Consider the following 25,230-nt stretch of genomic DNA (forward strand, 5'->3'; position numbering starts at 1 on the left):
CTGAGTAAATTCGAGAAGGTCTTTGTAGAAAATATAAAGGATTGAATAAGAAATTGAAGGACTGAGATAACCTGATAAGGGCTTAGCTCTTTCAGGTAAAAGTACAAGGAGTGGAGTAGAAGAGGCTAAGTCAAAAGACACAGTCAATTTAACAAGATGGCTAACATAGATGATAACAAGAGTAGATGTACCTTTATGAGAAGATGGTGTAAAATGTGTTGTTGTTGTACAGGATTATTAATGCTTCTTTGGAGCGTACTCGCTCTATTGATCTCTTTCAAAGTAACTTTAGATACACTAGAAGGGCATACAGAGAATATGACTAACGTAGTGAAGAGTTCACAAAAGGTAGTTCCATTTAAAACAAGCACTGAACATATACACAAGGATAGGTCTATAACCGATTTTTCTAGCAATGTGTTTTCAAAATTATTGTACGAATATGTAAAAACAATGGACGTAAGGGATTGCTACGTATGTATGCAATTGTCTGCCTCTGTTTCAGAAGAAGTGACTTATCATCACCTCCCAGCAACTTATGGAATAACATGTAGCGTTTTAACAAGTATATTTTATCAAGTAGGGAAATTAGAATATAATCTGTCAAACGTAGATAACATTCTTGGACAATTGCCCATGAATAATGAATTGAATCCTGCTAAAACTGCTAATGTACTAGGTGAGATTTTTATAGAAACTAAAGAACTAACCTTAGAATATATTTTTAGAAACAATTTAACTTGCAGTTTGAAAAGAGAAGAGAAAACTTTTCTAGACATGGTTGAAGAAAGGAGATTGAGAATGCATAAAAAGGCAGAAGGACATGAAGTAGGAGAAAATGTTTGGGACATAGACGGGAAAAAGGAGCTGCTATATTTGTGGGAACAAGGCATATTACAGGTTGCCCGACCATTGGTATGGCACATGTTATGTTTATTGATTTTAGAGAATTAAGAAGTCATTAAGCTAATCCCAACTAAATGATTCATCGACCTTTATATATATATTTCTTGATGGGAAGTGAAGCAATGGTTTGATTAAATAGGGAGAGTGACAAAGTTCCCATCAAGGAAAGCAGTGTGGTTCAGAACTGATGGTTTTCCCCTTCAGAGTAGGAGCGGATAGTTTGATAGAATGAATATTGGTGTTATGGGCCCCACCAGCGTGTGATGTGAGTGTGTGTGTGTGACTGCGAAATCGCTCTGTCCGTGGTAATAGGGGGAAATTGAGGAACTCGAACTGCACCACAGGGACCTCCTGAGAAATAATATGGCCTCTGGTATTTATATTTTCACATATTAAGCACTGGATTCGTCCTCACCTTGAAATATGAATAAACTGTACCGCTTGCAAATTCAATATGTAGCACAAATGAGTAAACGATTCAGTCTTTCTTTAGTTTCGATTCTTTCAGCATGAGGCGTTCGTATTCAGTAGGACCTCATGTAGGCCTTTACAGAATCGCTGCCATTATGATAGAGGCTGGCAGCTTTGCTTCAGCCTTCTGGTGCCACTAGGTGGCGGTGTTACACAAGCTTCGAAGTGACAGGATAACGCCATAAGTGGCAGAAGGATGTCTCGATGCATTGCCTGGGCAGGGCCTGGCTGCCGGTTGGCACAGGGTGAACGTAGGTCTGGCCAGGTGGATGGGTGAACATGCCTGGAGCGCCACCGACAGTTCTGGAGTAAATTAGTGATATGGAGAGCGGGTAAAAGAGAGGAAGTCTCATGACAATACAGGGTGGTGCTGCGGTCACTTTTCGGGGGGTGTTTTGATTAGGAGCAGGGGTGGCATCCTGGGAAGGGCCGTCCCTAGGTTCGTGGCTATTATAACGGTCATCACGATGGACATTAGATTCTGAGTCAGTGGGGAAAGCTTCCCTGGGGCAGCCTAGCTCCAAACCACCCAGAAGGCGTGGTTTTGGCCACAACATGGGCAAGAATGGGAACAGCAAGAGGCCAGGAATGCAGAGTCAACACAATGTGCCCTTCAAACCTGTGAGGGGTCAGGTCTCCAGCCATCCCTCTACCTTATCCTGGATCTATTACTAATCTGACAGTCCAACTCATGCAGAATTCTGGACACCAGTAATGAAATCCTGGCTCTGGCTGGTCTCCTAGGAGGGAGAGGGAGAGGGAGAGGGTGAGTTCTCGCTCGCAGCAGACTCACAGGATTTCCAGTCACCAGCCCGGGACATGTCCCCTTCCCTCCTAAAGGCCTGGGGAGGCCATGTGAGAGGAAGCGGATCGGAAACAAGGTGCTGAGGCAGTGTGATGAGCAGAGACGATAGTCTAAGCAGGGTCACTTGCATTCTACGATTATGCGGCTGCATGAATTTTGCCACATTTGTCACATAATGCATTATCTGATGCATAATCGAACATCAAAACATTGTTTCTGGCTCAAATGGATCAACAGTTGAATAAAAATGCAGCAACGCATGTCCCTGCCCAGTGGAAGGCACTTCACATGAGCTGACCGGTTATCTATCATTCAGCTGTTTATTGCTTTATTGTGGTTGTTAAACTGGTACTAATGCGGTGAAACCATGAGTAAAAAGTATTACCCTCACAAAATGTGCCTATTACGCTGCGTAATTTGCCTTTTCGTGCGGCATAATGTAATAACCATGCATCATAATTTGCCCTCCCCTGCACATAATTCCAGTTCCTCTAGTTTTAAGTCAGTTCGGCGGTGGGAGTGCCTGGGTGCCTATATATATACAGAACCAGCTTCCTCTAGTTTTACGTGGCCCTCAGTTTTGACGTGAGTTAAATTATCCGCAGAATGAACACTTGGGGGCGAGGGTCTGCAGTCCTTTAGATAATGTTTTGTGAATGCTGTATCCGTAAGGATCGCTGTGAACAGTCGCCATATTGAAAACCGGAAGTGACATCATAACCACGACCTACAGCTCATCTTTTCTGCGCTGAGACTCACTTGATGTGAACATGCTGACCTAGTTATTGGAGTTCATTGGGCTACATATTTGTTTTGGAGGGGCATGGCTGAATATTTTTTAGCTTTTTAGTTGATAATGTGTATAAAATAACAACTCAATGAAATTCCAAATCAGAATTCTTTCAAAATGGCTGCTGTCATGCTATAGAATGAGCACATCACACTCCACCTGTCGTCAATTGCTGCAGCATAGTTGGGGTTCAGGTAAGTCCAGACCTTCCAACTCACGATATCAGCTCCCCAACAGTCACCGGGTGAGCCGCCGATATCACACGGTGTGCCGCCGATATCACACGGTGAGCCGCCGATATCACGCGGTGTGCCTCCGATATCACACGGTGTGCACGCCATTAGCCGGAACCCCTGCAGCGGGGAGGTTTACAGCTAATTGCTTGGAGGGTCTGCTCAGCCGATGTCCCTTACGAAGTGTGGAACCAGCGGTGAAGCTTCGGGGGGGGGGGGGAGCTTGGAGTGTTACACCCCCCAAATAAATGTATTCTGCAGTCAATAGTTGGGTACAGTTGCTTTCAATCAACCAATCGGGATTTGTGATGCTCAGCTAATCACCGCAAGGGTATCTAGGCGCTGTCCTGTGCTTTAAGTCGGGCATGGTGAGGTGTTTGTCAGATTTCACTTGGAATTTTCACAAACACATGCAGACAAAAAACACACACACACACAAGCGTCTCTTTTTTAAAGGTCATACAAATTATTATTTTATCAAATATTGAGTTATAAGTAGCCCTCACAATCCGCCCTCCTCTCCCTTCCTACTGCTCCTTCAGGCCCGAGATAACAGCCGCAGCTCTGGGGGATGTAGCTGGGGGTTTGGGGGATGAGTGCACACAGAGGGCCATTGGAGTCTTGTGGCAGCATGAACGGAGAGGCTTTGTTAGATTCTAGAAGAAAGGGTCAAACAGAAGGGAGACCACTGAACCAGCTGTGTATAGTAAGTGAGGAGCTCAGTGTGTGGGGAACGGCCCACTCCGGAGATTGTGGTGCCCCAAACATTGTGGAAGCAGGTCATCAAAGAAATCAGGATGCCACCACAACCCAATCATGAGTGTGGAGAAAGCTGCGGATGGACGTAGCGGCAGAAGAAGCAGTAATGAAGTGCCATGTCTGCCAGGTGACAGAGGGGCACGCTGCCCTGCCCCATTGTGTAGGAAGACCTGGGTGAGGCACCATGGACCAACATAAGCATGGACTTCAGCAACGTCCCAGATGGGAGAATAACTGTGGTAATGATGGATAGTCACTCCAAATTCATTATTGTAGAGGCACCCTGTGGTAGATCTGGACATTGTTAAAGAAGCAGGCTGTGGATTGTGGAGAGAATACGAGGAACATCATGGTGACCACAAAAAGAGGGAGAGAGAGTATGACAAGGAATGTCTCATGGTATAAAAAGATCCCAGTGTCAGCCTAGGGTGAAGATGGAGGAGAAGACATGGGGGAAATTCAAGACCTGCTGTGGACATCCAACGAGCCATTAGGGCACCCCAGAGGTGCTGAGAGTCTGGCAAGCAAGCCCACATCGTAACAAGACCAGGCTCCAAGGAAGGAGGAACCCAGGATATTAGATAGAAGACCACATGTGTATACCATAGTAAAGAATAGGATCTTAGACCCAAAATAGCGTAAGCCAGGCTCCAAAAAGAGTCTGCGAATATAACACACCTTTCAAACCAGAAAGTACTGGCCATGATAAAGGGACTATGTAAAGTGCGGAGAATGTAGGGATCCACTCGGACGAGGGGTTATAAAGGGGCAGTGAATGCTCAAAGTCACTACCCCAAAGTGACTGTAGTGTGTTCCTGGGCCTTTGTAATACACACTCGTAAGCCTATGCTGAGCCCTTTACAGTCCCTTTTGGTAATATTTGTCCTCGCCGGACAGAGGGAACTGCTTGAGCAGAAGGAAAGCCACCTAGATCACCACCGACCTCCTAGAGTCCAAGCCCATGTGCCAACCACACGAGAAAGCCTGGAGGAACAGCAAAATCCCTGAAGCACGCTCCACCTACAAGACCTCCATGACAGAACACCACCAACACATTAGAACCCCTAAGAAGAATTTCATCCAGAACAGAATCCTCACCAACTTCTACAACTCTAAGGAACTCTTCAGCATCATACAAGAATTCACCAAACCCCCTAGCGGATCCTCTGACATCCCTCCCTCCGAGGACTTCTGCAACAAACTCGGCTCCTGCTTCCATCATAAGATCAGGACTCTCTACGGCAACTTCGATGAGCAGATCATAGGCACGACCCTACTCCTTCAACTGACAACGCAACCCAACCTATTATCACCCCCTGGACCCCTGTCACCACAGAAGACACCGCCAAGACCATGATAAGTATACACTTAGGGGCCCCCAACGACCGCTGCCCACCCCACATCTTCAGACTGATTTGCATGTGGCCATGTCTGAACTGGGGTGGCAGAGTGGGCTAAAGAACGGTGATGGATTAAACCCAGATCAGTTGACTGGGGGTGAGTGCTTGCAGTGTTCAACACTCCGTCCATCATTTCCTTTGGTTTTTGCTTTGTTCGCCATAAGTTGGCGGGGTATGCTCAGACGTGAGTCCCTTGCTCACTTTGCCACTGGATTCAAGCAGGCCTGGCTGAAGACGGCTGAAGTGCCAGAGGCCGGTCCTAGGAGGCTTGTTTCCGGTCCAGGGAAGACATGGCTTGGCAGTTCGGGCTGGACTGTTCCCAGGAGGCGCAGGGTCAGACTGATTTGCATGTGGCCATGTCTGAACTGGGGTGGCAGAGTGGGCTAAAGAACGGTGATGGATTAAACCCAGATGAGTTGACTGGGGGTGAGTGCTTGCAGTGTTCAACACTCCGTCCATCATTTCCTTTGGTTTTTGCATCCCACATCTTCGACAGAGCCACCTCCACCATAGCATCTCAACTAGAACGTACCATCAACTTCTCCCTCGAAAGAGGCACATTCCCAATTAACTGGAAATGTGCAGAAGTCAAGCCCCTCCTCAACAAGCCCACCGCAGACCCGACGGACCTCAAGAACTACCGACCCATCCCTCTCCTCCCCTTCGTAGCCAAAGCCACTGAGATGATCATCAGCAACCAGCTCACTAACTTCATAGAAGCCAACTCGATCCTTGACTCTTCCCAATCCGGATTCCGCAGCAACCACAGCACCGAGACAGCCCTTCTAGCTGCCACGGACGACATCCGCAGCCTCCTCGACCAAGGCCACACAGCTGTCCTCATCCTACTAGACCTCTCAGCAGCCTTTTACACCGTCTCACACCGCATACTAGCTGCCAGACTCCACAACGCCGGCATACAGGGAACTGCCCTAGACTGGATCCGCTCTTTCCTTGCCGGCCGAACTCAAAGAATCAGACTCCCGTCCTTCTTCTCTGAACCCACAGAGATCAGGTGCGGAGTACCACAAGGATCCTCCCTGATCCCCATGCTCTTCAACGTCTACATGCCCCCCCTCGCTGCCATCATCAGACAACACGGGCTCAGTATAGTATCTTGCGTCTCCAACAGCCAGCTCATCCTCTCCCTCACCAACGAACCCAACAGCACCAGACACAGCTTCCAGGATGGTATGAAAGACGTGGCCTCATGGATGAGCAACAGCTGCCTAAAGCCCAACTCAGAGAAAACGGAAGTACTCATCCTCAGATTCACCCCCTCCTCATGGGACAACACCTGGTGGCCCAACTCCCTCGGCAACCCGCCCACACCCACAGACCACGCTGGCAACCTCAGCATCATACTCAACTCCTCCCTCACCATGAACAGACAGATCAACGCCGTATCTTCTGCATGCTTCAACACCCACCGCATCCTCCGCAAGACCTTCAAATGGATCCCCCTGAATCCAGAAAGATCGTCCCCCACGCACTCATAACCAGCAGATGGGACCACGGGAATGCCCTCTACGCCAGGATAAACAAATCTCTACTCCTCAAACTCCAGACAATCCAGAACACCACAGCTAGACTGGCCTTGGGCATCCCACGACAACACCACATCACCCAGCACCTACGAGAACTCCACTGGCTCCCCGTCGAAAAGAGAGTGACCTTCATGCTCCTCACTCATGCCTACAAATCTCTCCACAATATTGGACCCCAATACCTCAACGAAAGATTCCCATTCTACACACCCAAGAGAACCCTCCACTCCACTGATCGTGCCCTGGCCGAAATCCCACGCATCCGCAGAGTCAGTGCAGGGGGCGATCCTTCTCCTACCTCGCAGCCAAGACCTAGAACAAACTCCCACCAGCAAGAACCGCAAGACCTGGCTCTTCGGATGAGACAGAACTGCTCGACCTGTGTAATGCAGCTTGGTAGGAACATGCAAAGTGCGCATGAACTGTTTGGTTGGCCCAAGTGGGCCGGCCAAACAGTTCATCTGCACTTAGGGAGTGCACACCACTCCTCCCCTGCTCTGACCAACCCTCCCACCCCACACTGCACACAGGCAATAGGAAAAGCTAAATTAAAACGAGTGGTGACTCTACATGATATTTAGGCGGAATACACAAGAGCATATACATGACAAATACTAAAGATTTTGGAGCGATTGCTTCACCCACAACTTATCGGTGCATGCTTCATCATGAACGATTACTCCATGCCAAGGTAGGTGAATACCACCTTCGTGGACTCGACCAGTGTTGGGAGTTCTTATATAATTTAAGACTGGATGTAGCAGGGATCCAGATGGCCGAGTCTATCAAGAAGGTATTTACCTATCTTGGCAATATAAACATTTTACTTTAGATGGGTTTTGACTAAAAATCAAAAACAGTGAATTTAACATAATTAAATTAATTCAATATTTAATTCAAAATTCTGTTAAAAGTGCTATAGCATTTCTTGCATTTTGTTCTACATTTAAAGTGGATAAATACAATTAATCTACATTAATATTTAATATAAAAGATATTAACTATTTTCCTATACTTTGCCATAGGGAGATCTCTGCCCTGGTGGCAGAGAACTAAGTTTACTCGTTAGTAGTAAATGTGACAAGGGGAGTGGTAGGAAAATTGGGAAGATCTGCTACTGAATAGGGGGAGTTTAAGGAGGAATGCAGAGGGATCTAGGGAAGGGTAAGAAGGAGCTGAGTGAGGTTCATGCAAATCCAAACACCCACCCTCAAAAAAGGACCAGTGCTATTCTAAAGTTAGTGCTGCCCTAAAGGTGACCGAACAGTAGTAAATGTGATCCAGCCTAGCCTTTGTACTAGTCTGGCACCGCACAGGGCCACTCACAGGTACTGCAACACACTCCCTTGGAAAATAATAGAGGCTGGAATATAATATAACCCTCCACAGAAATCACTGTTAGAATAATGACATTATTTGGCCGTTTAGAGTTGTAGTAGCAGCAGTAATACTGGGAAGTGTCTAGCTAAAACCGCACACTCCAGGTACTGCGCACAACATCACCTACAATGTGTGTGCGCAGCAGTGGTCATAGACACCTGTTTGGAGAGGAGCACAGAGCCGTTCAAGATGTGCTGCATGTTGACGAGTCGACCCGCATCCTCCCTGTCCTCAGGGCCGGACTGGCCGTAGCGGGCACCGGGCGTTTCCCCTGTGGGCCACCTGGTTGGAGTACGATTTTAGGCCCCTGGGGGGCCATTTTTGTTAACGGGGCCCAGCAATATTGCCCCCGTAACAAAATCGGCCAAAACCGGCCCTGCAAATAGCTCGGCCGCACCCCCCTCCTACCCTCTAGGGGGTCCGGCCGAGCAGTTTGGCAGGGCCGGTTTCGGTTCCCAGTCCGGCCCTGCCTGTCCTCGCTTACTTACGAGGTGTGCCTCCTGTCTCTGGGTTTATGTTTGTGGTGGACACCTCCTGGTTGAGTTCTGTGTAGCATGTGGGGCAATATAACTCCCAGACTACCACATAATCAGAGAGTTGTGACAATAGAGCAGCTCAATTATATTATGATTGGACACCTGGGATGTCTCAGGTCAGCATTTGCCAAACTTTATAAAACAGCAACACAATTTATAGAACGGCAAACTATCGCAACGTGCGTAGCTTTAGTAGACATTAGGTGGGTTAATTTTTAAAATTTTATGACAGCAATTGTATGTAAACGTCACAAACTTCACCATGCCTTACAATACCGGACAGTGGTCAAGATATTGATCTGCCCATTAAAGTGGAAGATGTTGAACTGGACTGGAGTCTGAAGCTGGCCTGTGGAAACCTTTTACCTAAATGACAAGGCTTCTGAAAAGTGTTTGTGTTGATAGCAGTGTTTTTAGCAAAAATTGAGAAACCCCTTTGGCAGCAGAGTAAGAGTGTGGCCTCATACCCATTCTTGAGTTAAAATGAGGCCCAGTGGTGCATTTTGGACGCTATATTTATTTAGCAGTTTTATATACCGTGTAAACAGTCCAAGGGCATTGGAACACTCTACATGAGCACCAAATTAATTTATTATAAGCATAGAAGATTAATGATTTTCCCAGAAGAAAATGATGTGGAGCCAATGCCGGGATTTGAACCTGGTTCTCAAGTTTCAAAGTTGGCAGCTCTGGCTGTTAGGCTGCATCCATATTTCACAATTGGTGTGTGAAAGTCATACACAAGTTGTACGGGTGCATATGTGCATGTATAGTGAGCACATCCTCTATTGAAATGGCTTTCTAAAGTAATAAAACAGCAGCAACAAATACTGGAAGGTTCACCTGGAGTCTTGCTTGTGATTGCTTGCCAAGGATTGTTTTAAAACTGGACTTAGGGACATTTTTTAACACCTTTGCACCACAGCACAAAGATGGCTAAACATTTTAAATATTACAAACATAGGGCCAGATTCACAGAACTAACTTAAGACAAAATCCTAAACTTGCTACTTTTGGTATTCACAGAAGGCATTTAGTAGTAGTAAAGTTAGGATTTTGTCTTAAGTCTGTCTTAAGTCTGTCCTAAATTTGTCTTAAGTTTATCTTAAGTCTGTCTTAAGTCTGTCTTAAGTCTGCCCTAAGTTTGTCTTAAGTCTGTCTTAAGTCTTTCCTATGTTTGTCTTAAGTCTGTCTTAAGTCTGTCTTAAGTCTGTCCTACTACTTTTGGTATTCACAGAAGGCATTTAGTAGTAGTAAAGTTAGGATTTTGTCTTAAGTTTGACTTAAGTTTGACTTAGGACAGACTTAAGACAGACTTAAGACAAACTTAGGACAGACTTAAGACAGACTTAAGACAAAATCCTAACTTTACTACTACTAAATGCCTTCTGTGAATACCAAAAGTAGTAAGTTTAGGATTTTGTCTTAAGTTAATTCTGTGAATCTGGCCCATATAGACCAGTAGTGGCTGCTACCTGATGGGGGTGGTTGGGTGGGGAGGTGAGGGAAAGGAATGTTATAAAAACAAAAGGACTTACCTTTAACAGCTGGCCTCCGCCTCTCCTCCGTCCTCCATCCTCGTCCTCATCTGTCCCAGCCAGCAGCAGCAGGAAGCATCTGGGCAGACAGGCTCCCCTGAGCCAATCACAACGCTGCAATGCAGCGTTGTGATTGGTCTGAGCGCTGTGGCTCGGTGCTCAGACTCGAACAGGGAGCCTGTGCATGTTCCTCACCAGGCTACGCAATGCAGCCCGGTAGGAACATGCAAAGTGCGCATGAACTGTTTGGTTAGCCCAAGAGGGCTGGCCAAACAGTTCAAGCACTTAGGGAGTGCAAACCACTCCTTCCCTGCCCTAGCCAGCCCCGCCCCGCCCCACACTGCACACAGGCAATAGGAAAAATAAAATGACAATAACGATATGTTATTTTCATTTACTTTTCCTTTTTGCTCAGTGGGGCAATACTCCTCCGCCTTATCGGAAGAACTGCCACTGATATAGACCATGACCATTGCGAACCACCAAAAATCGGCTTCTGACCCACCAGTGGTTCCTGACCCACAGTTTGGGGAACGCTGTCTTAGGTACGCAACTAAGAGGATATTTTGCTCATTGTTTTTTCTGTGTGCAGAGGTAAACTGCAAGAAATGATAATGGCATCATGCTTGTACAGGTATTTAGAACTTCAAATGGCCAATTTTTATGAACACTAAGCCCCCTACAGGAACGCACCTAGCTTCCGGTGTATGGTCCTAGCGCGCCGCGCCTTCTTGGCGTCTCGGATCAGGCAGTGGTAGATTTCGTGCACCTTCACCGGATAGTTCAGTACCGTTAGCACGCGGTGCAACCCATCCTGTCTCTCCTCCAGGACCTCCACTGTGGCATTGGCGGTCAGGTCGTTCTCCTTCCGGTCGAACCACGTGACGATGGGATTCTTGTACCATCCGGTGGACACGCACCTGGCAACCGTGCCGTTTTCCACGGTGTCGAAATTCACTTGGGGCTCCTCCTCATCTACGTGCACAAAGAGAAAACAAAACAATTACCAGTGTGCAATCTTGAGGCACAGAAATAGCTACTAAACGCACTCCAGGGACCAGGCAGTAAAAAGCCAACGTGCAAAGCAACTACCGCAGTCTCGGGGGCCAGTTTCTGGAAGGTGCAGGCCACCATGCTGGAAGGAGTGCTCCAGCTGTCCAAGCATCACAATAATATTGTATCACATGATTTTCTTGGTTAATAGCTTTTCTTTCTATTCTGTAGCAGCCAACAAGAGCAAACCAGGGATTCGGGGATGCTTTTTTATTTACATTTTTTTAATACCATTTTTCCCAGTTTGGTGACCCACTTCACCTAGCTCCTAAGATAACCAGCTAGTTTACCTATCTGGGTACCCCACTCAGATGACAGCCTGAGAATCATGGGTCACACAGTTGGCTGTCAGATTTTTCCAAGTCCAAAGACCCCAAGCCTCCTAACCTGGGTTTTCCTTTTACAAATCATTGCTATCCACTGTGTTGGTCCAACTGATGAAAGAAAAGCCTACAATTCCCAGAATGCACCAATGTTTCAAAAGAAAGCTCAGAGCTGGGTAATGGTGCCCTCTAGAAATACCTGTAAGGTTAGAAGTCAGCATGCCTCCTGAGCACTGTTTGCAGAAAACCCGCCTGTGCACAGGTTATTTGACACTTATGACCCCAGCTGGCATTCTCAAGAGTGCTTAATGCAAAGGTCGTCAGGGCTGGCATCATTTGAAAGGCATGCAGCCAGGAGGCCATCAGAAAGGGTGCATGTGATGTAATGGCCCTGAAGTGCCACATTAAAAGCCCATTTCCCAAATACTGCACGAGAGATAGAGACATGTCCAGCTGGAGTGATGCTTTCGCACTATATCTATGACGTGAGAAGTGAGGTCACACAGAGGGTTCTCTAGAATTCAATAGCTCTCTTGTTTGATTACGTTTATAGGTCTGCCTATAGGCAACGGTACTTGTCAATAAGACAAAAAGATACAATAAGTAGCAGCCCTGAAATAAGTGTGGCTTGGATCATTTCCATAGCTATTGACTTGTATGTGCTTTTCATGGTCTGCGTTGCATGGACGGACTTTCCACCAAGGACCAGGCATGACATGGATGTTACATTGGCCCATTACTGTTCTGATTTTGGTTTAGTGATGTGGAATCAAGTAGCCCTTTGTTAGACTGCAGATGTGCCATGGGGCAGGGTGTGTCCTTTCACTCCCTGTGGAACTGTGCATTAGGCGTCCTTCATACTCCAGCTTGTCTTCCTGCACTCCGGGACAGGAGGTGTGCTCAGCCTTGTATTATGTTCAGTATAAGATGGCTGCCTCTCCTATAGTTTGACCTAAAATATACCAATCCAACATGAGGCTACAAAAATGTCCTTAGATATCACTTCCAGTTTTAACCATAGATAAGGGAAGTTGGACCAAGCCTGGGTGGTTTGTAATGCATTCAAAGTGTATTTTGCTCTGTTTTTGAGCAGGGATGTTTCTGTTAGATTCCATATCCCTTCATTGGCTCTGTCTTTTGCCCAGCATTTTGCGGACTCTGGTACCTTGCACTTTTCTTCTCCCAAGGGGACCCTTGATTAAAATATCTCTTGGTACCCCCTTAGGTAGTTTTAATCCACTTTTTTCTCTACACTCACCACTGAGTCCCCACACACCTGCATGCATCATCACGGCTAAGAGAAAAGATCTCCGCCGTAGAGCCCTCTCGTGAGGTCTGTTTGCAGCACCGGCCCCACGAGGAGCTAAGCCCGATGATGAAGCATGACACCCACATGGGTGTGTGAGGGTAACACCTTCCAATAAGGAAGATCCTCGCACGTCATATACATTCCAACCAGACGTCTTCTATAAAGGAACCCCCTTTTCTCATGCATATTTTTCACTTGTTTCCTTCATTGGGACCAGTTCTAGAAGGCACAGGCCTCCTTCATGTATCTGAGTGTGCAAAGTAAACATTGTGCCTCTGATAAAGTTTCTCCCATCCCTGGGCAATGAAACAGAAAGGAGCAAGTACTCTGTCCACCCCTTGGCATGCAATAACAGACTCAAGGCATGCCAGCCCAGCTATGCAAGAATTGAATGTCTTTAAAAGCAAGCGGTGCTGATGAAGAAGACCGAGGTGGGTTGACCAAGGAATGTAGGTCCGAATACTGGTAGCAGCGGATGCTTGCCAACATTTCTGGCCACTGAGTTAGGGACCTAAATAAGAGTTCCTTTGTGTTCGCCAATTGGCTAGTAACATGAGCTGGGGTTACAAGATTCACTGCAACTCCATGGAAATGGGATGACCCACATAGAGACTCCGCTGACTCAAGGTAGGTAAAGTCTCCTGATAAAATACTGGGGTGGAATGAGGAATTAGGACTGCAATCACTAATTTCCCTGGCAACTCCTAATGCTTCCCTTACAATTCCTGGTAACTCCACCCTCCTGGGGTTACTATTGCCCTGGTATCAGTATAACATAACATAACACGCGCATTTGTAAAGTGCACCTTCACATACAAGGGTATCTTGGCGCTGAATAATAGATGTTCATTGTTACCCAACGTAATGGTACTCATTGTATTGACCTCAGAAGGATGAGAGGCTGAGTGGATCTGCCACGATTTGAACCTGTGACCATGTGGTCGAACACAGGCCCCTATAGTGGACACATTAGTTCACTAAGCCACCAATAACTGAAGGATGGAGTTACTGGGAAAGATGATGGGGACCTCATAATGAAGCCTTTTACTTCCGCAAAACATCCAAGAGCAACTTGGGTGGCAGGAAAAGGCGAGGAAAGAAGGATGAGAATGAGATACATTTTTCTAAATCCTGCAATTGTGGAAAGTATATACAAGTCTTACCTTCCACCAGGAGTTTCATCACTCTCTCCCCAACACCGTGTGGGCTTTTGGCTTTGCACGTATACACCCCTTCATCTGGGAAGCCAACATTCTCGAGCACCAGAGAGAGCACCCCGTCTCCGAACTCCTGGTGCGAGAGCTGTATGCGCCCCTGGTACTCGTAGCTCTGCTCCTCACGCAGCTCCTCACTGTTGCTGTATGTGAACAAGATCTTCGGCTCCTTGAACTCGAAGCTCTGCTGGATGTAGGCGTAGATGTCCGACACCTCGATCTCCTCGACTATGTCCTCGCGCTGCCAGCTGAAGGACAGCTTGTCTTCACCCTCCACAAAGGTGAGCTCGCAGGGTAGGGTCACCGTGGAGAAGGGCCGAGCCTTGATTTCCTTCATGGCAGCAGCATCTGACAGGGCAGAAAGGGAGACAAAGGGTCAGGATCGAAAGGGAAGTGACCAGCAATTCTGAGGGGTGGGTAGAAGGTGTGCATAAAGACCTCAAAGGGCAGCAGACCTCGGTCCAGGTATGTCTATGAGATAAATAAATCATAGTGAAGTGGCATAAGGTACAGTGGTGCAGAGTAGACTGGCGTGGAGTGCAGTGGCGTGGAGTGCATTGGTGTTAAGTAAAGTGCTGTAGAGTTCATTGGCGTAAAGTGCCCTGACATAGAGTAGCGTAGAGTCCAGGCATCTCTGCCATCAAGCAATACTGTCCAGTTCATTGTCGTCATGGACTGCAAGAATAAGCACCGCCGATGTTTCAAGTGCATGAAGGACAAAATATCGGAAACAAATACTGTGGGACAGAATGTCGTGTCCAAAATATTGAGGACAAGAATATTGTGTAGGTCATTTTCCATGGGCGAGTAAAGCTTTACTAGACATAACTCCACATATCTGTACCTTGATAATATTTATATCTTCAAGGTAAGTAGACCTGGAGTTAAGAATAGTAAATATATATTTACCTATTTGCACTTACCTTCTCGATATCCTTGTCCTCGATATTTGTGGGACGATATTCTGTTCACACGATATTTGTGTTTCCGATATTCTGTCCCTGATCCGAATGAACACAAGACATGTTGAGATGTCTGCTCAGTTGCCCCTCTGTCTTTTTTTCCTTTGTGCAGGTGACCAGCCGTACCGAAGAGCGAGGAGGTGAACGCAGTGGCTCAGGTGCAGATCACAGGTAGGAGGCTGGATGCGAGCCCAGGGATTCCGCTCTTGACCGCCTGAGCTGGCGGCGCTGTACAGAGCCTACCATGAGCGGGATAACTGGCAGCTACTCCACAGCACTGGGAGGGTGGTGAGATGATCTGCAGGGTCTCTAGAGTAATGTGCCTTTCTGGAGAAAGTGCTTGTCAAGGTGGGTGGATAGGTGTCTCTGAAGCTCAATCAATCTGGATTTATAAAGCGCAGTTAATCACCCGGTAAGGTATCCAGGCACTTGCATGTCCCGGAGGCTTTTTCGAACAGCCAGGGCTTGACGCCCTGAGTGAAGCTTGCCTGAGTGAGATTGTTCTTTTTTTTTTTTTTTTTTTTTTTATTCCTCATATACCAAGAAATAAGGGCGATCTTGATGGGCGGCCATAACCTCTCCTCCATGGTCAACCTATCCCGACCCTGGTGTTTAAGACCGATATGGAGAAAAGGAAAGGCTCAATCCCTCAAGCCATCACTACTTCTACAGTCCACTTCTCTTCGCGACGTGATATAAACCAACATCGAATTGAAGGGACCAGCCATGTAGTGCCCAGGTGAAATCATTGGAATATTCCCTATCTGTTCCGCCATGCAACCAAGGGTGCCCAAACATTACCATAACTATTACAGTCACATGCCATATCAGATTCACAAGTATAAATTATATGTTTCAAGCAATCTGAAAAAGTAGGGGCATTTATGTTTTTCCATGCTCTACATATCTCACGTCTTGCCAGAATAATAACATAAAAAATAAGTTTAGATCCCGGATCGTTAAGATGGTAATCAATATGTAATCCGAACATAATCAAACCTGTGGTAATTTCGATCTGTTTATCAAGTACCTCAGCTAGAAAGGTTTGTACCTTTGCCCAAAAAGCTACTATTTCAGGGCAACTCATGAACATATGATAGTCATCTGCCGATGGTAATTTACATCTTGGACACTGATAATGCAAACCTGTAATCTTAGTTAACTTTTTTGGGGATAAATATGCTCTATAAGTAGTGTATAAATGGTTTCTTTTAAGAAGAGCCGATTTTACCACAGCATGTAACATAACGTAAGAATCTCCCCATAATTTCATCAAGTTGTTTAAATCAGTACTAATAACATTACCCCAGAGAGTATGAAGTTCCGATTCTGATATCCCTTCTGGTGAGTGAGATTGTTCTGTAAATCGTGAGCCTTCACATTTGTTCGCTGAAAAACATGATGCATGTGGCAAGGACCCAGACCCCGCAGGTGCCCAGAAAGGGTCCCCGCGGGTGAGAAAGGAGAACCCCAAGAGTTGTTCCAGAGGCCAATCTCCAGTCAGAACTACTTGGAGAAGTGGGGTGAGGTCCCTTGCGAATGTCTTCTCCACTATACGATTGGAGAGAACACTAAAATTCTAATGCAACCATCTGTGACGGAGAGATCGTACACGTCCAGCCCCTAGCACAGGCCCACGATAAGAGCAGTGCCACAAAATGCATTCATAAGACAAAGAGAGCCAAGCAATCGAATGAGGCAGAACCAGAGGTGACGATGACACAACTGACGTGTAGATAAAAAAATTAATTGCGCAACGGACACAAGGCCAACAAAAGGAAAAATTAACCATTTAGTAAGGTACAAAAAGAACATCAACATCGAGCAAGCTAGAAAAGCAGGAGGACAACATAGACAAAATAATATCAGAGGCTCTGAAGATCTACCCCATCTTCGTCCCAATGACATGGACTACCCGTACATCTGAAGAAGGCCCACAATACGAATGTGGTAGGGCAAGAGAAGAAACCAACAAAACACTGACAAAAAATGGATCTCAAAAACAGCCGGGCCACGAGGGAAGAGGGAAAGCTATACCCTGACAGTTCCCCAAGTGTCACCTAAGGAACAAATTAAGACATCCCCACATGAACTAAACAATAACACTCACGGTGGGGCCCCTATATAAACAAGCACCTGCACACAAGAATGTCTTACCATGCAACAAGCGACAGAGTACGAGAGAGGAACATGTACAAGAAGAAAAACATTAGAAACACATCAGCAAAACATCCTGGACTGGATAGAAGTGCGGAACTAGGGTGGGACAATTCCATCACTTTGGCCACAAGTGGAAATAGGGTACACTCAAAGATCAAACAGACAATGCACAGTAGTAGAGAATGTTCAAGACTTGGCCAACAAAGACAACAGACAAAAGTATAATGTATGTTGGTCTGTATTAAATGAGGTGGGCATAGATCTGACTCATCACACACCAATAAAAATGAAAGACATATTTGTCAGCAAGACACAATTCAGGATAAGGGAGCAAACAAGAAACACCGACCAATATCGATACTACCAGCTTTAATACTCACCCCTGAGTTCAACACGAAAGAGGCATGGGACATCTTAAACAGGTCTAATATACTACACCTATTACATACCATGCCCTCCCTATCCTGTCTTACCACAGCACATCTTACTTCAGTGAAATTTAAGTGCTACCCTGGGATCAGCCAAAAAGAATCTACATTAACAGAGTGGACTGATAATTCCGACGTTCAGAACATTTTACGAGAAATCAAGCAATTCAAAGAGTGGGGCATATCAATCAACAAACCAACTACAGAAACATATCCACATGTGCTATCGGGGAGGCAGAATACAGTCGGGCGCCACAAAGAAGCAAGTACAATCTAAAGAGGAACCCAAAAAATGTCACCCTCTCTTGGGGGTAGTTAGATCAAAATTTAATTGTCTAACAGCAGGAGTGAAAATTTCAAGACAGAGGAGCAAGTAAAATAGACCCAAAACAATCAGACTGGGCCTGGCTCCCCACAGCTCTCATGACTACAGGGAGGTTAAACTCCTAGGGTAGAGAAAAAAACAACAACAAACATTGCAAAAAGCGCCCTTAAGATAATTAATTGGAATGTGGCAGGCCTACACTCCCTTATGACAGATAACAAGAATCTGGAATTTTTAAATACAGGTGATATTCTATGCATGCAAAAACCATGGTCGCCTATCCCCATTCCAATTCCAGGGTTTCAAGCTATCTGTATACCTGGACACAAGAAAATTTGTTTGGAAGATCAATTGGCGGCCTCGCAATATATGTGAAACTAGACCTGCAAGTGAAAGTCAGAGAATGCAAAAACAACTCCTGGGATATACAGGCAGTCAACATAAACAGACTTGCACTGGATGGAAGACCTAACTCAATATCGCACCTAAACCTGTACGTTAATCCGCTTAGAGATTCAAAATTAGGTAAGGTGAAAAACATCACTGAACGAAGAAAGGCATTTCTATATAAAAATCCAGGGAACCAGTGTATAATGGCTTGCGATTTCAATACCCGAAAACTAGATCAATTCGAAATAACAGAAGGAGGTCAATAAAGAATGAGTTTACTAGCTTGTCTTAGTGAATTCGATCTTGTGTCGGCGGCTCCAGACAGGTCCAAGGGGGGGCACCTCGATCCACTCTTATAAAGACATATCAACCTTGGAGTACATCGTCTTAAGTAAGGAGTTATTAATAAGGTGCACAACCTACCAAGTGCCTCAAAAACATAGAAAGCGGCAAGTAATGCCCAAAAGTAGTTGCTCGCCTCAACTCCTCGAGACCAGGAAGCTTCTAGAGAGCAAAACGATGTGTTGGACAGCAGAACAACAACATAGAAAAGAAACAACCACCGTCACATAAAGTAAAATGAAAGAGGCTAGAAAACAACATTAAAAAATTGATTGGAGCCTAAAACAGGAACAAATTCAGGAACAATGGAAACATATAAATACCGTATTATCGCCCAGTAAGGTCAGAGAATTTTGGGGATACATAAATGGGCTAGCAAATACAACGTACAGCAAGGAGAATGTAGTACAGGCCTCTGTATGGGAGAAGCATGTAAAAAAAATATTTGTAGACTTAGACAAAACACAGCCTATCCAAATGGTCCCGCTGAAAAACTCCTTAGAAGACTTGGGACCAGATGTTCGATGCGCAAAATAGTGCTTTGCAAATTGCGAGTCTTTTGCGACTCGCAATTTGCGAAGCACTATTTTGCATGTACTACAGTGTGTTGACCATTGTTTGCGATTCCCAATGGGGTCGCAAATTGCGAGGCTCATTAATATTAATGAGCCTCTCGCAATTTGCGACCCCATTGGGAATGACAGGCCCTCCCAGGTATGGTGGCCTGCTGGGCTCAGCAGACCCCCGTGTTTGGGACTGCTTTTAAATAAAGCGTTTTTTTTTTAAAATGCATCCCGTTTTCCTTAAAGATAACCGGGCTTCATTTAAAAAAAAAAAATGAAACATTTTCTTTTCATTTTTTTAAGGGCAGGCAGTGGTCCCTGGAACAACTGCCTACCCTTAAAAAATATTTTTACGGCCAATCACAAAGTGGAAGGGGTCCCCGGGGACCCCTTCCAAATTGCGACTGCATTACCACCCTCTTGAAGAGGGTGGTAATTTGAGAGTATTTTGCGACCGCAACTGCAGTCACAAAACATTTGTACATTGATTTGCAATTAGGAAGGGAACGCCCCTTTCCTAATTGCAACTCGCAATTCCTAAATAGCGAGTCGCAAATAAATTGCGATCGCTATTTAGGAATTGTCCATGGCCCTGTAGGTTTTTGCATGCGCAAATGGGCCGCAAACCCGTTTGTGCATGCAAAATAGGGTCGTACATCTGGCCCTTGGAGGATAGTCAAATGTTACATACCAAGGTGGAGATACTGAAGATATTAAAAAGTACCCGGAGAGACGAGGCCCCAGGACTTAATGGCCTACCCGGGATCATCGTTAAAGAAGACCGAACTGTTTTGGCTTCATAGATGCTTAATCTGCTTAATGAATGTCTTGCCACATCTATCAGTCCGGAAGCTTGGAAGGGCTCGATCCTCCATCCAATACACAAAAAGGGGGATCCTACTCGACCTGAAAATTACAAGCTCATCAACCTACTGGATGGCAAAACCTTTGCCAAAGTGCTTCTAAAATAACTTGATGGATAAAAGATAATAGAATCATTCCGACCTACCAGGCAGGTTTCAGACCCAATGCCTCTACCATGGACAATGTTATTGCCCTCACTTAGCTGAGTTCTAAAGCCCGCGAAACAAATACTCCTCCTGTGTACGCTTTCTTTGTAGACTACAGTGCGGCATTTGACGGTATTGACCGCAGCACCCTATGGAGGAAAGTGTCAGGACGGGACATACCGAGACAACTGCTTGCTGCAAGAAAAGTGCTATATACGGACACCTGGGTGAGGATCAAGATAACACAATCACATTCCACCGCGCGGATGCTCACCAACAGAGGACTCAAGCAGGGATGCGTACTTGCCCCGGCACTATTCAATCAGCAGATCTTGGGGAAGAACTATTGAAAGGCAAAATGTTCCCAACCATATTGGGCCGAACGATGCTTCCAATAATACAATATGCAGACGGCCTGGTCCTGATGGATCAGACTCGCATTGGGATGAGGAGGCCCCTGAACATACTATACACGCAATGCTCTCCAGGCAAATGCCAAAATAACTAAAGTCCTGATCATCGGCCAAAGAAGCAAAAAACGCTCAAATGGCAACTCTGCCCACTAAACATAGACACAGCTTCCAAATAAAATTATCTTGGAGTTTGTCTGATGGACTCTGGAAAACAGACATTTCAGGCGAAGGCACTAGCAGGAAAAGCTGCAAAAACGATGTACGCCGTATCAAAATGATATCATAAATTAAACTGTCACCCTCTGAGGCAATTGGAAGAGTCATTGGGGCCAATCTTGTACCTAATCAGGAATGTTAACTGAGACATTGGAGCGCTGCCACATAGCCTCACCCAAGAAAATATTGGGCATGCCAAAGAACACTCGGCACACCCTAGTCTGGTTAGAAGTCAATCTAGTGAGCATGGGCATAGAGTGTGAAAAAGATATAATCAAACTCTACCTCCCGGCGATCTGGGCCGATCCCAAGTCCCTGCGGGGTGCCCTCAAGGCTATGTCTTCAGATAAGAAAAGCGCTTGGGCGAAATACCTTGACTCCGCTAAATCAACGCTAAATATGGACCCAGCGCACTTGACAGACCTCCCAATACCAAAAGCACAACTAAAGAATAACTTAAAGACACATGCCAGGAAGGTCACAAGGGAACTGGACATAAATCAAGCTTGTGGAAAATACAGATTTAAGAATATCTTAGTAGTTAGTCTCCCAATAATGACTATATGGGTACACAGGGCACACTGGAAGAACTGGACACAGGGACAGGAGCAGTGTAGGCTGTGTCAATGCCACTCCGAATCGGTTGCCCACATTCTATGCTGTTGTGTAAGCCTAATACAACGGAGACAAAGGTATCTAAGGCCAATCTTTGTGCCGCATGGGACAAGAACATGCAAGAGGCTCTTTCGCTCATCTATACCTCAGTGACTCCAAAGGGACTACCACAGTTTGGCAAATTCTTCTCGGAAACCAGCAGGCTTCTACGAGAGGAGCACTTGACTGAGTTATATAACGAAATGTGGACCTGTACAGATTTTTAAGTTTGATTTATGTATGTTTCCACTATCTTCGCTTTCTACCAGGAATTTTAACAGACTTGTCTAAATAAACTATTAAACACATAAATATTCCACCTCGCCTGTGGCCCATATCCATGGCCTCTCATGATTGATAAGAAGCCCAGGCCCTTAAGAACATTATGAGTTCGGGTATGTGTGGGACGCTCACTCACTGGGGCCCATGAGATGCCATTGAAATAATAAACCCATGTGAATAGACTGTAGACATACTATGCCCACAGAGTGAAAAACTGGAAAATGATGGACTGAGTCACAGAGTTAATCTCCGGACTCGGGCTGTACCTCTGCCCCGAGTGTGGTGATTCCGCCCAGAGTGCGGAAACTCTGCAGTCATAAAAATACTACTCATAACTTACTTTTGTGAATGCCGAAAAGTAATGAAGCTAGACTTTTGGTCTAAGTTAGACTTTTGGTCTAAGTTTCCCTTTGTAAATACCGAAAAATAATAAATTTAGACTTTTGATCGAAACTTAGACCACAAGTCTAACTTTACCTTTGTGAATCAGGCCCTGGGTGAGTAGGGTTACAGACGCTGAAGTTATTAGGTGTCTGAATGTGAACACCGTGCTTGATACCCTGGGGCCAACGCTTACTACAACAAGGTACCTGAACTATAGAAATAAAGAACTAAGAGCCAGATCTACTAACATTAGGAATTGCCATTTGCAAATTGCAATTGTTACGGAATCGCTGTTTGGAAATCGCAATTCTTAATGTATTAAAGAATTATTTTTTGAAATAGTGATTCCTAGTGGGGTGGCAAATCACCCTACCTCATGAATATTAATGAGGCAGGTCGCAATTTGTGACCCAGTAGTAATCACAGCAATCACAGGGATGGTGGGCTGCTGGGGTCAGCAGACCACCATGTATGTGATTGCTTTTTAATAAAGCAAACTTCCTTTTAAAAAATGTTTGCTTCCAAATTCAATGCTCGGGGTGGCTGTTGCCATTCGATCCCTTTCCTCTGATGGGGCCTCCTCTTCCTCTTCCGGTGTTCCGATCCTTGGGTCTGCGGGCCTGGCTCTTGAGAGGGAATCCCTGATTCAGGGTGGGTGTTCGGCGGTGGTTGCTGATGTTATTCAGCGATCCAGGCGTCCGTCTACTTTGCGTTCCTACGCTAAGCACTGGGACCATTTTGCTGCCTGGTGTGTGCGGCACGATCTACCGCTTTCTGATTTGGATCCTGCACGCGTTCTTGACTTTCTGCATGAGGGTTTCGATTTGGGGTTGGCCATTTCTACTCTTCCTGCGCAGTGGGCTGCTATTCGGGCATTTCATGCTCTTCCGTTGCTTTCTGTGGCGCCGTTGGTGTCCAGGCTGTTGAAGTCTCTGGCCTTTCAGCGTCCCCGTCCTGTTCTGTCTTCTCCTCCTTGGGATCTTCCCCTGGTTCTGCGTGCGCTACAGTTGGGTCCTTTTGAGCCTTTGGAGTCGGTTGACCTCAAGTTCTTGACTCTTAAGGTGGTCTTTCTTGTGGCTATTGCTTCTGCCAGGCGGATTGGGGAGTTGGGGGCTTTCCTCCGGTCTGCTCCTTTTTTATGTGTTCTGGAGGATCGTGTTGTGTTGCGTCCTCACCCCACTTTTGTTCCTAAGGTGAATTCGTTCTTTCATCGTTCCGCGGAGGTTATCCTTCCGGTTTTTGTCCTGATCCTTCGTCTGTGGATGAGTCTTTGCTTCATCTTCTGGATGTTCGGCGCGCCTTGCTGATTTATCTGGATAGGACTTCTTCTTTTTGCAAGGTGGACAATTTATTTGTGAATTTTGGTTTGTCCCGTAGGGGTTTGCGTCCTTCCCTGTCCACCCTCAGTCGTTGGATTAAGGACGTTATTTTGTTGGCTTATGGTTCTTCTTCCTTGGCTCCTTCTCTTCCTGTTCAGGGACGTTCCACTCGTTCGGTTTCTGTCTCCTGGGCCGCTTTCAAGGGGGTGTCCATGGAGGATATTTGCTGTGCTGCCACTTGGTCTTCTCCTCATACCTTCATGTCGCACTACCGTCTTCATATTGGGGGGGATGCGTCAGTTGCCTTTGCCTCTTCTGTGCTGAGTTCCGGTGTACCATGAGTTGGAAGTTCCTTGTGTGTCTTTCCTGTTTTTTGTAATAAAGTTTTGCATTGCTGCTAACTTTGTTGGTGGACTCTGTTCTTACATGAAGCTGATATGCTTTGGTATCGGCTCATTGGTGATTACTGTGGCGAGGAAGACGGACGAGGAGGTAATGCCCCGGTTACTTACCGGTAATCTTCATTACTCCGAGTCCTTGTCTTCCTCGCCACAGTAAAGTTTCCCTTTCCCTCCCGGCCCTCTTGTTGGCTTCATGTCTGCGGCTTGGTTCTCAGGTCGTTCTGGTGCATTATGTGTCCCTTTATGGGATTGGCTGTGTGGTCGGGGGCCATATTGGATGGAGAGGGAGACTAGACTGTAAAAATTATACTTGGAGTTTCTGTGGGAGCCGAAGGTGATTACTGTGGCGAGGAAGACAAGGACTCGGAGTAATGAAGATTACTGGTAAGTAACCGGGGCATTATCTCTGATTTGGACAGCTGGTTTGCATTTGTATAAACAGCACCAGTGTTACGGGAAGCGATAGATTTAAGTATCCATTAAACTGGAATTGTTTATGATTGATTTGTAAGTAAACGTAGTGCAGGTTGGAAAGAATTGTTGAAATAATCATCTCTGATTCGTGCAGTTTGCGTGCACGAGTAAGAACAGCGCAAGTAGTATGGGATGCTAGATATTGGCAGCATCCATTAAAACTGTAATCGATCAAAATTAGTTGTTAGATATATGTAGATTAGATCGTAAGCGGTACCGTTTATGAACGAACATTAGAATTGCAGAATAGCCGAGCAACATTGTGCTTGCATGGTTATATCCAGTCAGTGGAATTTGTTAAATGGTGAATTTAATTAACATTATCGCTTGTCTTTGTTTGTATTTTTAAAATGGTTGGCAATATTTAATAGAATAGGGTTAGTAACAAAGGACAGAACACGCAACGGAAGCTTGAGCACACTGGTAACGGCCTCCTATTGGTTGGGATTTATGTGCCGACCAGAGCGGAAGCACTAACAGATAAATTTAATGGACTCAGGGAAGGGCTTTGTTTTTTAGTAAGGAAGCGCTCTGATTGGTTGAGTATAGTGGCGGACCGGTATGGGGACTGTTTGTCGGAATAGAATGTTCTTGAAGAAGACTAATTTCATTGGTTGATTGTACTAATTGAGCGGGAAATCGG

At 45.7% G+C, this 25,230-nt stretch overlaps 1 protein-coding gene across 2 annotated transcripts in view; it reads right to left on the bottom strand.

Annotated features, from left to right (window-relative positions):
- Positions 1-25,230, bottom strand: part of LOC146801321 (butyrophilin subfamily 2 member A2-like) — a 260,373-nt gene that overhangs the window by 110,500 nt on the left and 124,643 nt on the right. For both annotated transcript variants that reach the window (XM_085624029.1, XM_085624030.1), the window contains 2 exons: positions 14,214-14,612; positions 11,059-11,340 (listed from right to left, as the gene is read on the bottom strand). In XM_085624029.1, coding sequence (XP_085480155.1) covers positions 11,059-11,340; positions 14,214-14,612 — 681 coding nt within the window. The remainder of the gene's footprint in view (positions 1-11,058; positions 11,341-14,213; positions 14,613-25,230) is intronic.

The sequence above is a fragment of the Triturus cristatus genome, chromosome 8, assembly GCF_964204655.1.
Source record: "Triturus cristatus chromosome 8, aTriCri1.1, whole genome shotgun sequence".
Lineage (NCBI taxonomy): Eukaryota > Metazoa > Chordata > Amphibia > Caudata > Salamandridae > Triturus > Triturus cristatus.